At 40.3% G+C, this 15,450-nt stretch overlaps 1 protein-coding gene across 2 annotated transcripts in view; it reads left to right on the top strand.

Moving 5' to 3' along the window:
• The first annotated feature begins 891 nt into the window (after positions 1-891).
• The window catches only part of CD28 (CD28 molecule), a 29,739-nt gene continuing 15,180 nt past the window's right edge, over positions 892-15,450 (top strand). The window contains exons 1-2 of one of the 2 annotated variants that reach the window (XM_042822177.1): positions 892-1,001; positions 12,293-12,353. In XM_042822177.1, coding sequence (XP_042678111.1) covers positions 12,321-12,353 — 33 coding nt within the window. In that variant the 5' untranslated portion in view covers positions 892-1,001; positions 12,293-12,320. Of the gene's footprint in view, positions 1,002-5,679; positions 5,837-12,292; positions 12,354-15,450 lie in introns of those variants that run through there. The other variant, XM_042822176.1, reaches the window with a different exon arrangement.

Genomic DNA, 15,450 nt, shown 5'->3' with positions numbered 1-15,450 from the left:
ATTAAACAGTTATGTGAATAATAACCACTTTAGGCTAGTTAATCAGCCTAGATAACATATCCAGCTCCCACACAGCACTCTCTTCTCATCCACACAGCAAACACTGCAATTCTAGTACAGTTGCTAATGCAGTGTTAGAATACTCGGTAATCACTAATTAGCTGAAACACTAACATCTGACAGCAAGCAGCATAGCATCTCAGCTCTGCATTCCCATAAACCTTCAAGAGGTTATTAAAAATCCCCAGCTCCTCAGAAATGTCAATCTGGGAATCCCTTTGTTTTAAACGAAACGAGGCACTGGTCCCTTCCTTGACACACCCAGCATATTCTCAGTGCCTGTTTAAATCAAATACAGATATGCTCTATTCTTTCTGCAGACCCATCTGGCTGCTTAAAGGCAAAGAAAAGAACGCTGCCACATAAAGCGCATACACATCTCCGGATAAATTAAACCCCACTGCCAGGACAGTGACCAGCCGGGTAACCCAGGGGGTGGGAAGGTATTTTAACAGTGTGGTAGCTTGCTGGAGGAGAAGGAAGGAGAGGAAGTGGGGAAGGCATAGGAAACCAAAAAAGAGAACACATTTCTTATTAGAAAGTTGACATTTACAAATACCATCCCCTTTGGGTGAAGTTACATTTGAGCCAGATGGCTCAGACAATATTAAAACTGAGATGAGGCTTTTTTCTGAAGTTCTTTTCTTCTGAGGAACCTGGGACACTTTCAGAGAAGCATGAATTAAGCCTCACAGCAGCAGTGTGCATGAAGCAGTGATTATTCTCCATTTAGTAGAAGGGGTACACAAATGCAAAGAGGTCACGTGAGTTGTTTGAGGGCGTACAGGAAGTCTGTGGCACAGCACAGAAATAGAATCCAGACCTCTTGACTCCTAGACTTGTACTTCAACCACAACTCATGCTTCTTCCTTTAAACAATCAAGAAGTTGAAAGCCAAGCAGCATCAAGTCAAACATCTGAGCGATGCTTGTCTTACATTTGTAAGTATATACCTAAAATAGCATATGCATACGCAGGAAGAGATAATTACTTGGGGCATTACATAGTTATAGCAAAGCATAAATAGCAAATTTGTTTTCCTCCTCGCTGCTGCTGGAATGGGGCTCTGAGTTCATTCTTGTTCCCAGCTGGGAAAGGATTTCAGAATGTGGAGTTGGGGAGGACGCTGTTAGTGTATGTTTGCTGACCAGGATATTTCTTACTTCAATCAATAAGATATTTACAAGAAAAATAAATAAACATGCACGAGTGCTTTGCTGTCTGATAAAGATGAGGCTTCAAGGAATGCAGTAGCTGAGAATGATTTTTTTATCTGTAGTAAAAGCTTTTACAGGGTTTCCTTTCTTTTCACTTACTGCCTAAAATCTAGTTTCAAATCTGTGTTCTATTTCCCAACTTATAGCATCACAGAAAGAAGGAAATCTCAGACAAGTTCACTTTCTCTCATAAATAAGTTTTGAAAAATCCAGCCCTGTTTTCCAGTGTCTGGTCACTGCACAGGTTTGTGTGACACTGCCTATTTCCTTTCAGCCCTCCACAGACGGGTGTGTGCTCTTTCCTGAGGTATCTTTGAGTCCCAATAGCCAGATGTATCTCCAGTAATGTTAACAAGGTCAGAAGGCATTCGTATCAAAACCAGAGAGAAAAAAACACTGAGGGGTTATAGTAGCAAATTAAAAGGAGATGAAAAAGCAGAGACCTCTAGTTATTCTTCTGTTTCTTACCATTGTTGTTTTGTATTCTAGCTATGGTGGCCTATTTGTCTGAATGTGTGTGTTCTGAGTCCTGATTTCTAGTTTCACTGCTTTACAGTGGTACTTTGAACAAACACATAATAGATTCCTTTTAATTGCCTGGCTCCCATAGTGAGCAGCCTATTGCGCTCACTAATTGAAATACCAAATTAAACAAGACAACAACATTTTACAAGCAGTGCTCCAGCTATAAGACATACAGAAAGAAGGTAATTTCTGCACAGGCTCTTGGACCTGGAAGAAGTGCTCCTCAGACAGGAGTGAAAACAGACTTGGGTTTTGCCTCATTCTAAATTAAAGGAGAGCTCTGTGTGCTGGCGTGAGACTGCAGTCTGAGCAGAAGTGCTGGATGCCAGCCTTCTTCCCCAGACCACAGCAGTTCCTGCTTTTGTCTGGACATATTTGTGACAAAACACAGACCAAAAAAACATGAAGAGAAGACAATCAGTATGAGAGCAAGCTACCAGAATGGCCACATCCATTAGTCTTCTCCCTAGAGCAGAATTGCTACCTTTCATTAAGCCATGGCCATTACTTGTTATTATTACTGAGTTTATATTTCTCCATTAGGGTTTTCCAGCTGGACAGGAACACAGTGCCTGAGGATTTGATTGTGGCTGGGTTAGGCTCATTTTCAAATCAGAACTAATCTGTGCTGAGCAAACTGGCTGTTGTGTGTAATGTATAATTGAAGGAAAAAATGCATAGTCATATGCATCCAGATAGCACCCAAGAAAATGAGACCCAGCCATCACTGACATAGGAAATTTTGAGCTTTTTCCAAAGCCTCTGTAGCTTGAAACGGCACTGTAAGTGACATAAGACGTGAGCTGGGCTTGTGCTATGAGCTGTGTGATAGCAAATGGTGCCCTTTTGCTGCTCAGCATCATTCGTACCTTCAAGCTTAATGCATACTATAGTCCTGCAAGCAGGTGAACCTGTAAGCTAGGGTCTAGAAACCGACAGAGGCAATTGGTAATGTGCACAAAAAATAATCTGCTTAGATAAAATAAACATGGAGTTTGATCTTTGTACAAAACTCATTGCAAACCTGAAACAGGCGTTTTGTCCTACGTTATCTGCTTTGAATCAGAGAAAATACAGGATAGGCAAGCTTTTCTAAACAGCATGCGTTTTTCTGTCTTATAGATTAAGTACTGTGGTTCCAAAACAGACTAGAATTTCACAAAGCTGAACTGAAAATAAGGAGACTAAAGACATTCAGAGAATGGTCTATGTTCACATCAGGAGAGGAAATGTTCTTTGCTGTTCTGAGGCTGTGACTCAAATCACTAAGGTGCTGAAAACCCGGCAGGATTCTCTTGTTGCATGGGTCTGCACTTGCACCAGGAGAATGATGGTACTGGTGTATGACACATCAGTGTACTCAGAGGCAGCATCAACTAGTGAGAAAAGGTCACCTTGTCTATGATTCAAAACTGGTAAAAATAGCACCTTGAAGATCCCCACTGAACCCAGCAGAAGAGAGCTGAGTAGTTCATGGAACACAACAGAGCTCTGACAAGAATTAATTCCCCAGCTAAAGTTATTTCTCTTGTTTGATCCAGTACCAAAAAGAGAGTTAGAGCAGGGATTGTTTCCTGTGGGATTTTCATTTTGACCTTTAGTTACACAAGCATATTCACTTTAAAGACATCTGATTGATTAATTTTTTTAGGTAAAAGCCAGTGAACAATAAACAAGTGGTTAATTTATGCATTGCAAATTTAACAATTATTTTCATTGTGTTAGTCATTCAGAAAAAAACTCCCTCGGTATTGCCAGTAGGGAGTTTATTTGCTTATTGCTTCCAGAAGTTGTAGAACAGCTAAAATTTATCTGCTACTTGTGATTACCTGTTGAGTCCTATTTGTTGTGTTGCAATCATGCCTAGGTGTTGTAGCACAGACTGTCTTCCTTCGGGCTGGCTAGAAATTGGCACAGAAACATCACTGCCTGAAGGGTCATGAGAAACAGAAGAAGACAGGGGGAAGAAGACTACTGAGACACTGAGACTTTCAAGCCCATCTTCTCAGCCTTCTCCTTACCATAAAATGACACAGCAGTGTTTTCTCCTGTTACCATGGTGTTCTGCAAACGACTTCAGCTCACTAACTAGAAATTAAATGGGCAAACCTCTGAAAGCTTGGCAGTTTGAATAAACATCTGCAGGGATCTGGCTGGACTTGGGGACAGGCTGTCCTTTGCAAAAGAAACCACAGAAATTGCTCGAGATGCACCACTCTTCTTAGGGCTTGTGCTGAGTCTAAAGGAAAGAGTGTGAAACTTGTAATGTCTATACTCAGAAAAAGAGAGGTGAGAGTGTGGCTGAGAGAAGTTTCTCATGGGAGAATCTATACTGTGCAGAAGGCTACAAGTGATCAGAAAACGGAGCTGCAATTTGAAAGTAGTGACAATCTGCAGTCTAGGCAAAATCTAGGAGTTCATTTAGAAGACCACTGGGGGCAGAAAGAAGCTGCACAGATTCTGCTAGAATATTACATCACAAATAGCTGGAGTTATCTGATTTTCCCAAGGCTATTCTTACCTCTGTTACTAAAGCTTCCTGATGTGGGTTTTGTGAGAATTTAAGGAAGCCTCTTGGGTTGGGATGGGCTTCTTTTTTCTTTTTTCTGACTAAGCACTCATACAAGAAGACATAAATTGTTCCCTATCCAGGGAGAAGAGCTATTTGGAAGGGACACCTGGTGACTGCAGTGGCCATGGGGCCACCAGCCAGCCTGCTCTCCTGGGTGATGCAGCCGACTGCAGCAGAACAACATGAACGTGCTGTCAGATGCCTTGCATCTGTGTGCTCTCATTCCTGCTGTATTGTGCAACAATTCCACTCCAGTCTCAGCTGAGGCTTCAAGTAGGAATAGCCCCAAATACCACAACAACAGCTGTTTTGTTGGATTTTATGGAGCTGAAACCCAGGAGTCCTGGAAATCTTCAAATAAAGCTTTTTCCCATAAAAGAAACTTCCAGATGCATGAGCCTGAGTGTTTGTGAACAGCTCATGTCTGTGTAGTAAGCTTGCATTTTTTATGTCTTCCCCTTGTCATTTCATTTATAATAAATGTGTAATAACTTGTTAAATACTGCAGTAACTCCGGAGAACATTAATGCATTATTTGGCAGTGAAATTTCATTGGAGGGCCACCATCAACTGACTCCACATATTTTAGCAGGCTTTCCTTTACTCAATAGGTTGTCTTTGAATAAAAAACTCCAAAATTGAGAGCAGTCCCTAGTAAAAATTTTCATGGCTTTGACAAGTCACTGCAAGGACTACAATGCTCAAAGCTGCCTCTGATATGTAGCATGTCATTTTTACCAGGCGGTGAAGAAGCATATTTCTACATGAGGCATTTCAAAGAAAACCAGATCATTTTTTCCACAGGCAGCAGGATGCTGTGCGCAAATATTCACCCCACATTTGTCATCTTACAGTAAGACGTTGAGACTTCACCTACGGAAGCTTCACAAAGCTTTACAATACACTGTCTGCTCACTGTGATAGCTTACACACTTTCCAATGGCTATGAAAAGGCAACTTAATCCTAACAGAATTTGTGTAACAACTAAACAGCTCTAGGTGGATGTCTGATGAGATCTTTAAAGCCTCCAGAAAAGGAGCTGGGAGCCTGGGTCAATTTGCTGCTCTGCTCTTGTACTTTTGCTATTAGAAAGCTTTTCTTAGTTCCAAAGTTTCGCTTGCTGCCATGCAATCCCACCATGACTTGCTTTGCTTAGCAGAGATGTGGAGGACATGTGATTTCCTTCCCCTCTGCAGTGGTATACTGTGTTCCATAACTTCTGCTCTCTACTTGATCCCTCCTCTGAGTGATCACACACCCTTCAGTCCTTTCTGGCTGATCTCATTGCTCTGCTCTCTCCTTCTTACAGCTGGACACAGCTTTTTGGCTACATAGGGCCCTAGCCACTACCTGCTACTCTAGCTAAGGCGCTGCTGATGCTGAACCAAGCATAAGGATGATGTTACAAAACTTTCAGCCAAGTCACCCAGTCTGCACAGTTGTGTTGCAGACTGTTCCCATGTGAGTATTCAACCATTTCATTCATGGCTTTTGTCTAAGATCAGCTCTATAGTTGTTCAGAATTTTTACAACCCTAACCCTATCTTCCAACATGCCTGCAGTCTCTTCCAGCCGGGGCTGTGTGGAGATTTAAAAAGCAGGCTCTGTTCATTACTATTAATGTAAGTAATGAAGAGCACCAGGCTAGACCAGGCTCCTGGGAGCTCAGCTTATCTTTCTGTTTTGACAGCAAACTGCCTGTAACTACTGAGCATGGTTTCCAATCAGTTTGATAACCACATTTCAGTAGTTTCATCTGGCTGTTTTTCTCTTCCCTGCTTGCATAAAACTCTGCCAAAAGACTTATGAAAATAAAGATATCCAGCATTCACTACTTCTTCCTGTCAGCATGGTAAGGATTACCTCATCAAATGATGAAATTAGGTGGTTTGACATGATCTGTTCTTCAAAAAGCCATGTTGTTTTTCTCTACGTATGAATAATGTCTTGAGTAGTTTTTCCAATTCAGCTGACCTCTCTGACTCTTCTTTCTCCCTTTTAAAAAGAAAAGTGTATTTGCCCTCTTTCCATCTTTGGCATCTCACCCTTCTCCTTGAGGCAAACACAAACAGTTTCACGCTATCACGTCAGGTAATTCTTCAAGTATTCTGGTATCATTCATCAAGACCAATTCATTAAAAAACAAATGCCCTTTCCATCCCATTATCTCTTCTTATCCAGCTCATCTGAGGAATAGTCATGCTCCTATTTTTTCCTTGTCCTAAAACCAAGAGACCAGCCCTTCACTCTGTGATCAGAAGATGAGAGAAGAAAAGCAGGAAATAGGAGATATTCACACCCGATGCTGCTGAGCATTATATTTCCAGAGAAGTCCATGGAAGCTGGAAGCAGTTAGAAAAAAACTGGACTTCCACTGGGTTTTTATGGTGTTAATCACAAGACCCGCATTCTAACTGCACAGCAAGAAGAGCCCTAGGCCTCCTGTTTCTTCAGCAGTACTGTAGAGACATTTTCCACCACACTGCATTAGAGTGTGAGTGCATCTCAAACTGTCTTATCTGTGCATGGAATCTGACACAAGGTGCACTGTCTGCTTTGTGAAAGATTTCAAAAATTGGCAACATCCGCTCAAGTCTCCTGCATTTCTAGTACCCTTTAAAGAATATTGTCTCACGTTATCAGAAATGCTGCAGAGAGAACTGGTTATGCCAGATCCAGATACGTTCAGACTTTCTGGGTAAGATATAACTGTCTCCATGTGTTTTTAGCTACACCCACTAAAGTGCATTTACCCAAGTATAAATCACAAATACCAACTGCCCACTGTGTAGCACAACTACATCTTTCTGAAATTGTATTCCATTTGAATGCATCTGCTACCAGTAGCACAGACAGCTTTGAAAATGAAGATGACAAAATAGAGAAGACTTGTTCATCTGCTTCTGTAGTGAGATAACACACTTAGAAGGCCCTAGGCCTCACTGGTTTTAGGAACCAAACCTAGCGTATTTTTCAGTTTCTGAAATGTTTGGATTTGAAACTGATCTGAGGCCTTTCAGCTGGTTACTATATCGATGACATGCAAGAGAGTATGCCTGGAAGTCATCAAAATTCGTTCTCCATCTTACTTGAACAATAGTGATGCTGATGGAACAACCACAAATGAAATAACAAATCAACAACCTAATCTACATTTTTCAAGTATTACTACTAAAATGTGATGTAACCACATAAGCATACCACAGCCTGCAGCTTTCATACTAAACCTAAGCATCTGCAAAGTTCAGGGAGTGTAGATGGAAGGGTAGATGTTGCAGCTCTATAATAACTGAAGAACACAAACATCTATTCTCTTGCTTTCTGTGTAGGACTAGAAGCGGGATTAGTTAGATGTAGAATTAGCTAGAAAGTTTTAAAAGAGGAAAAATCAAAATAAAAAAAGTCAAAGTAAAAAATCCCAAATGTGCCAATTAAAAAACAACAAAAAGTCTTCTTAATGTTTCTGACCGGCATAGCACGTAGCAGAAGTCAAAATACTAGTAGACAGTCCTCTCACATGGCCCTCCCAGTCCAGGCTTGCCAGCTTAATGCAATTCAACAGGCCAAATAACAAACTGGCATGAAATCCTAGCCCAGTGTGCTTCATGGCAAAACACCCATCGATTTTGCTGAGGCCAGGATTTCAGTCTGGCCAAACTCTGTCCAAATGCTGACCCTTTTAAAAAATGGCAAGTGTCATGCAATATTTTGTACAGGAATATATTCATATCCAGACAAACAGGATATGAAGTTTTAGGCCAGGAAATATATATGAAGTGAATTCCATGGGGTGACAGACTGAAATGAGTTTTGTAAGACACTGTCCCCACTGCAGCTAAAAGGGTGGACAAGGGACTGCTCTGCAGCCCTGAGTAAGGTGCAGTGAGCTCAGACACTGGTCAGTGATGGAAGAGGTTTCCTTGGTGTGTGCAGTAACAGAGGCTTGTTCTGTTGGCAGGGGATGAGTGAGAACTGGCTTTTCTGGAGCTCACAGGCACCTGGCTGCAGCACTGAAGCCCTGCATGGTTTGCTCTTTCCCAGCTGCTTAGCCATGACTGCTACTCCTTCTGCTTTGAAACCTACCCTACTGTCTTAAACCAATGCATTATCTCTTCAGCTGATGACAGCCTTAGGCTGCCCACTTAAGCCAGACTTGCATTCATTGTTTGCTCTTTGCATTTCCTGCTGCTGTTTACAGCCAGGTTGCAGCAATAACTGAAGTGCTCCTTCACTGTCTCTTGCTCTTGATACAATTGGAGGTTTCTGCCTGTCCAGAGCTGAGGATGGCTGCAGAACCTTTGCTACTAGTTTAAGTAGAACACTTTTTGAAACTAATGAAAGAAAGCAGTATAACTTCTCATAGCAATGAAAAAAGAGTCAAGAGTAGATGCTGAAATGTTAAAGTAATGTCAGTTCAAACTTTTTATAAAACAGCCAAGTGGAAAGAATGGAAAGGAGGCTTGCCCTTTTCCTCTGACGGAAGTCAACATAAGAGCTAAACATTCCATCACTGCAAGTGTTTATTTCAAACAGTTTTTCTGATATAAGCAAATATACTTAGCTTCCTTATACATTTACTTCCTCCACACTGTTAATCCTCTCCAGGCATTCATGCAAAGAGGAGTCTATTTCTACTATTTTCTTGCACTTCTGCAATTTTCTTACACCCAGGGTTTGTTTATGACAGTAAGTGATCCGTTAAATTCAGCCCGCTCTTCTTATCTGTGCCTTGATCTGACCATAAGCTTGACTTAAATGTTTGTAGAACTAATTGCAAACAGTCACCAAATAGATTATACACATGCATTTCAATTGATGAGTTGTTTGCAGATGAATGTCTTTGAAAATACCCAATTTATTTTTTTCACCCAAGGATATGTGGCTGGTTGCCCGATTCACGTCATCATTTCTGGCAGCAAAACTGAACTTTCAAAACAGAGGAATAATGATGAAAGCATATCAGTTACTGAACAGATATCAATGCTCCGCTATGAAGAGCTTCCAGACTAATACTACTCTCTGTTTAAAGTTGTTTACAAAATGTTTAGGACTCACAAATATACTGATAAACTAACAGCTTGAACAAACATGACCCCTGGACCCCAGGAGAGAGATCTATTCATGAGAATAGTCACAAATCACTTCCTTCTAATTCTACCAGCTCTTCTACTTACTAATTTGTCTCTTATCTTACAGAGCTGCTCTGTGAAGACCTCCCATGTTTGGACATCATATACAATACAAAACTCACGTGCAATTTATTGTGGAAATTTGACTAAAAGGCAAAATGCTATACAGAATACTTTGTTCTGTAAAAACATTTACAAAATTGCTTCCAATTATTAGAGATGATTATAATTCATGATTGCCTTTTGACATATCACATGGATGTCTTGGAGACCCATGAGGATATTTCTTAATAAAAAGTACGTGCAATCTTCTATCTTAAGAGGGAGAAATAGGGCTGATGTAGTCATCAACAATAATCTGCTGAAGCTGAGAAAAAAATAACACTTTATGTATCTGAAAACTCGATGTATCTGGGAAAACATTATGTATCTGAGGCATTGAAGCTCATAAATTTAACAACTTCCAATTTTACCAAAGCCAAAAAATTCAGTCATAAATTCCAGTTTTATCATAAAATCTTAATAGATTATGACTACAAAAATGTATTTCAGTTTTTATAAACTCTAAGCCTGTCCTGAAATCAGAAATCAAAACCAGACTTCTGATATTGCTTTTAATAACCTTCAAACCTAGCGAGATATTAAAAGTTCAGTTTACTTTAGTATCATCTGAAGAATTATTCAGACAGCTGTAATAAGCAATATGTAGCAGGACCTCTTCAAGGTCACTACTGTGTCAATAAGAAAAGATGGGATTATTGTGGTTTTGTTGCAAAGGAGCCCACCCATATGTGAGACAGCAGCCACATGAAATGGAAGCCTGGATACATGTCTTTCTGAAGCTAATAATCGCTCACTGGCTCACAGAAATGTTTCCTAGGTAGTTCTAGCACGGAGTTTAGTTTTAGGATAATCTCTGATTTATGGCCAGATTTAGCACGTCAAAACAATGTACTCAATCTGTGGTCTGCTCTCTCTTCCCCAGGAGTCCTTTAGCAGTGGTTATGCAGGCCTGCCACATTAATCTGCAATGCAACATGCCCATCTGTTCATGTGCTGAGGGATAAGCTTATGCCTTCGTGTGCCACACCTGGAGTACCAATACTTGTTGCTCCGTGGCCATACATATGGCAAGGGAGACACCTAAATATCCAGCACAGGTGGCTCCTATAGACGTATCACTTGTACCAGTAGACATGGTAGGTGTTCCTGAAATAAAGCAGGGAAGTTTGTTCTTGTATGGATGTGATTTTTAAACTGTCATATGATTTTTTTTCTTCTCTAACCTCCTTTAAACTTTTGAACTTCTAGATTTCTGTAAAGAGCAAAATGGTTATTTTTAAGTTCCTATTCAAAGGAATAGTTAAAAGTAATGCTGAAATGTTGAACAGAAGCAGGATTTCTTTTCTAAGAGAAATCCATTATAAAATGTATTATAAGTACTTGTCGTGATTCACATGTATACCCAAATGATAAGCAGATGCTTTCTCCTGCTTTAAGTTCTTTTCACAGTTAAAAATCAGGAATTTTTGTTCCTAGCTTCTCTGTGGAAATATTTAATACTCTTTCTAACATATTTAGAGTATTTTTGCATGCAGCCCAGAACAAATATTTCCAATGTGCTGTGACTCAGTACTTTTTTTGATGCAGAAACACAATGAAAAGCCTGTTTCTCATAGTGTTTTGGCAGAAAACAACTCTGTGAGCTGGTGTTGGCAACACCGCAGTCTAAGAATAGGGCACTTTTCAGGCAGAAAGTTGTTGAATTTGGACATAAGGTTTGTCTAGATGTAGAGAAGTCATTGTCTTCAGGGAAAGGAGTAATTTGGAAATGCCTGCCCTACAAGTTAGAGTGCATTAGAGTCTACCAAAATGATTGTTTCCTGTGAGGGCTATTCAGAATGAAGTAACCCCAAAGACTATATTCCACTGCACAAGTGAGGTTCCTGGGCAGACCCTGAAATGCTTCTGTAAAGGGGCTCTCATTGTATGGAGTGCTCTATTCCAGTTTCAATTGTTCATAAACATGAGTAATGCTTCCTAACGCTTGTGTAAATGGGAAGAACTGTAAATGGATGGTGCTTCACCATACATGTAATATGCTGATAGCACTACTGCTGTCTTTAAAAAATATAGTGTTCTGGTGAAAAATGTAATACAGCGAACAGGAAGTGAAAAAGTCAAAGCTTTTAGAAATTTATCTTGTTATGGGAGCCTTAAAAGATGATATTCTGAGCAGAGTCTGCACTGTCCTGATTCTGCTGAACACAGTGGATGTGTTTTCACTCGGGGAGGTTTTACCCATAAATATAGGCTATGTGGATTGTTCTCTGCAAATAAATGCAGTGCAGAAAATTCCCTTGAAAGGCTACCTACAGCATTCCCTTACTACATATAACATTTGCCAAGTGACTCAAGTGTCTACACAGCCAGTTTGATTTCCTTCTTATTTCACCCCACAAGTCTGGTTTCCTGGTTATCCATTCTGCTTTTGGTACCAATAATTTTTGTAATTTATTTCTCACCAAAATGAAATGCTGGCACAGTTGGCAAGTCAGCCAACTCCATACAGATCATATTAGATATGTACCCTAGGCTTGGCTTTCTTACTGTGACAGCCTCTCAGCAAAACCCCAGAAAGTCCAGAAACAAGGACCAGGCAGGGCAGTTAACATAAATGTTCTGTCACTTGGTAGAGCAAAAATGATTATACTCCTAACCTTAATCTGAAAACCTTTTGTCTGGGAACATTAAGCACATGTGTACTTACCTGTGTGCCTTATTTCAGGTGTTCCAACCTAAACATATGACCTCTAATGGAGCAGCAGACACATGTCATCTTACAGCAGGTAATAGTTGCAGTTAATCATGTAGCTTTGAGCCATTCCCTTTCCACCCGTTAATATACTGCCTTTGAGACTTGTTCTAACAGTCCAAGCCATTAATAGGTACAACCAGAAGAAAAAATTGAAACTTGGATGAGATTTTTAACTTAAAAAGGGTCAGGAATGTACATGTGTGAACTCCTGCCCCTTTCCATTTTTTCCCCAACAAACACTAATGAACAGCTTCCAGCTATTGACATTAAAAAATAATCATCCTGCCAAGGAAATGTTTCTTTCCCCAAACAGGGAAGGATTCCCTGAAGCTGTATCTCAAAATTATACATGTTTGATGGTAGCTCTTTGTCCTAAATTAGTGACACACTTATGTCTCTAGGGCAGGAAACAAAAAATTCACATCTTTCTGAAAAAGAAAGCTCCCTTCTTTCACGACATGCAATAGTATGGTCTGGCCCTGAAAGGCTCCTTTGTATCAGACATTAGTTGTAACAATTTAAAATACAGAAAACCAACTTTAAATTCCTCTAAAGGAGTGTATTGATTTGTGTTCATTATATGAAGATCTCTGGAATCATGAAAAAAGTGGAAAGGACTCACAACATAGTGAAAATTTGTGTGTGAAAAAGAGTATCAACAATACAGAATGGAGGTCATCAAAAAACTGATTTGGGCTTGGAAACTAGAGAGCACTGTGCTCCTCACTGAGATGCACAGTTCTGGCACTAACCTGAGGTATGTCCTTGGGCACGTCTTTTCACCTTTTTGTGATTCCAATTCCCATCTGTAAAGAGAAAATAACAACAGGTAACTATGAAGAACTTCAGATGACAAATCTTGCAGGATTCCTAGGATTGTTTACTCCCTAAGTTTAGCTTACAGGTCACAGTAGGGAGAGAATAATACAGATCATGCATTATCTCTGTAGTTAGGGGTAATGACTATTAAGTGCTTTCTGTCAACTCACTTCTGCAACCCTATGGCGGCTAGAGAAGAGCACATTCTTCCTGTAATAAAGATTTGAAGGTATCAACCTTCCATCTTCACCAAGTTATTAGCAACAAATCATTACTTGAAGCAGCAATGGAAGAATAAATATGTTTTAAGACTCACAGTTGTGCAAATGAAAGCATTTATTCTAGTAGCTGGCAACATGCAGAATAAGCCTACCTAGACTGCTTGCTCAAGATCTGTGTTAACGATTATTCATGGTGGGGAAGAGAGGCAGCTGTTAAATATTGTCTTTCTATGGAGTTATAGGAATAGCCCAGTGACAGAGAACTTTATTGTCAGCAGTAATTAGATGGGAATTTTAGGTACTTACTGTTCTCCTATTAGACTGAAGTCCTCAGGAATAAGTAAACTATATTAATAAGTAAATAATAGTACATTGTTGCAATTACTCTTTGAGCATGCAAATACATTTTCATTTGCCCAAGGGTAGGAGTACATACTGGGAACAACTGTGATACTTCCAGCGACAGAAAGGAGATTCAATGTCTTTTAAAATAAGCTTCTCTGCAGAGAAGGACCTAGGGGTCCTGGTAAATGACAGTTTGGCCATGAGCTAGCAGTGTGCTCTGATGCCCAAGAAGGTCAATGTTTTCCAGCAGTATATTAAAAAGAGCATGGTCAGCAGGTCGAAAAACTTGATCCTCCTCCCTTGTGAAGCCACATTTGGCCAGTTCTGTGTCCAGTTCTGGGCTGCTCAATTCAGGAAAGACAGGAACTTTATAGAGAGAGTCCAGAAGAAGGCTACAAAGATGATTGGGGGCTTAGAGAAACCCCTTATGAGAAAAAGCTGAGAGATCTGAGACTGTTTAGCCTGGAGAAGGCTAAGAGGGGATCTTACCAATGCTTGTAAATATCTAAAGGGCAGGTGACAAGTGGATGGGGCCAGGTGCTTCTTAGTGGTGCTCAGCAATCAAACAAGGGGCAAGGGCACAAACTGGAACACAGGGAGTTCCATATCAACATGAGAAAAAAACTTATTTACTTTGAGGGTGACAAGGCACTGGAACAGGCAGCCCAGAAAAGCTGTAGAGTCTCCTCTGGAGGCATTAAAAATCCACTGGATACTTTCCTCTGCAACCTATCCTATGGAATCTGCTTCAGCAGAGGGTTAGACTAGATAATCTCCAGAGGTCACATCCAACCGCTACAAGTTCATGATTCTGTGATTCAAAACTATCCACTCATTTAATCGTGACAATTTTGTAAACGTAGCTCAGGTCAGTACTTCCTAAATCTTTGGAATCATAAAATCACCTAGATTGGAAAAAACCCTCAAGATCATAGATTCCAAACTATCAACCTAGCTTGCTGAGTTCTCTCACTAAATCACACCCCTTAGTGGCACGTCCACACGCTTCTTAAATATCTCGATGGTAGGGGATGCTACAACTTTCCTGAGCAGCCCAATCCAATGCTTTATCACTCTTTTTGTGAAGCAATTCTTTCTAATGTCCAATTTAAAGCTCCCCTAGCACAACTTCTGACAGTTTTCTTCTATCCTGTCAATTGTCATCTGAGAAAAGCGGTCAACACACTCCTTGCTGTGATCTCCTTTCAGGCAATTGTAGAGTGTGATGAGGCCTCCCCCTCAGCCACCTCTTCTTGACCCATGGATCTGCCGTATCAGATCGCTCTGCAGAGCCTCCTGCCTTCAAGTAGACCAAACACTCCCATCAAATTTGGTGTTGAATGTGAAATTACTGAGGGCAATAAAGGATAAAAGCAAACTGACAGCCTGCTTGGGATTTCTTGGGTCTATTTTAAATAAAATCAGATAATGCTCTAAGAAACTCACCCCCATTTCTCTAAAATTCAGATCGTAGCTCCTATCTGTGTGTGCTTGGTTTTCTAACAGTAGGACAAAAAGCTACAATCAAATATTTGGTCTGTTATTTTATCTACATTTTGTGATGGGTTGTTGTGGCTTAACCTAGCAGGTGGCTCAGCACCACACCCTCACTTGCTCATTCTCCTCCTTCCCAGTGGGACAGGGGAGAGAACTGAGGGAAAAAAAAAAACAAACAACTTGTCAGTTGAGATAAAACTATTTACTAAGATAGAGAAAAGGAAAAGGATTATAGTTATTGTTATA

Source organism: Centrocercus urophasianus, unplaced genomic scaffold, assembly GCF_019232065.1.
Source record: "Centrocercus urophasianus isolate 14NV4802_14NV808 unplaced genomic scaffold, USGS_Curo_1.0 seq_20, whole genome shotgun sequence".
Lineage (NCBI taxonomy): Eukaryota > Metazoa > Chordata > Aves > Galliformes > Phasianidae > Centrocercus > Centrocercus urophasianus.
This window is presented reverse-complemented; position numbering and strand designations above follow the sequence as displayed.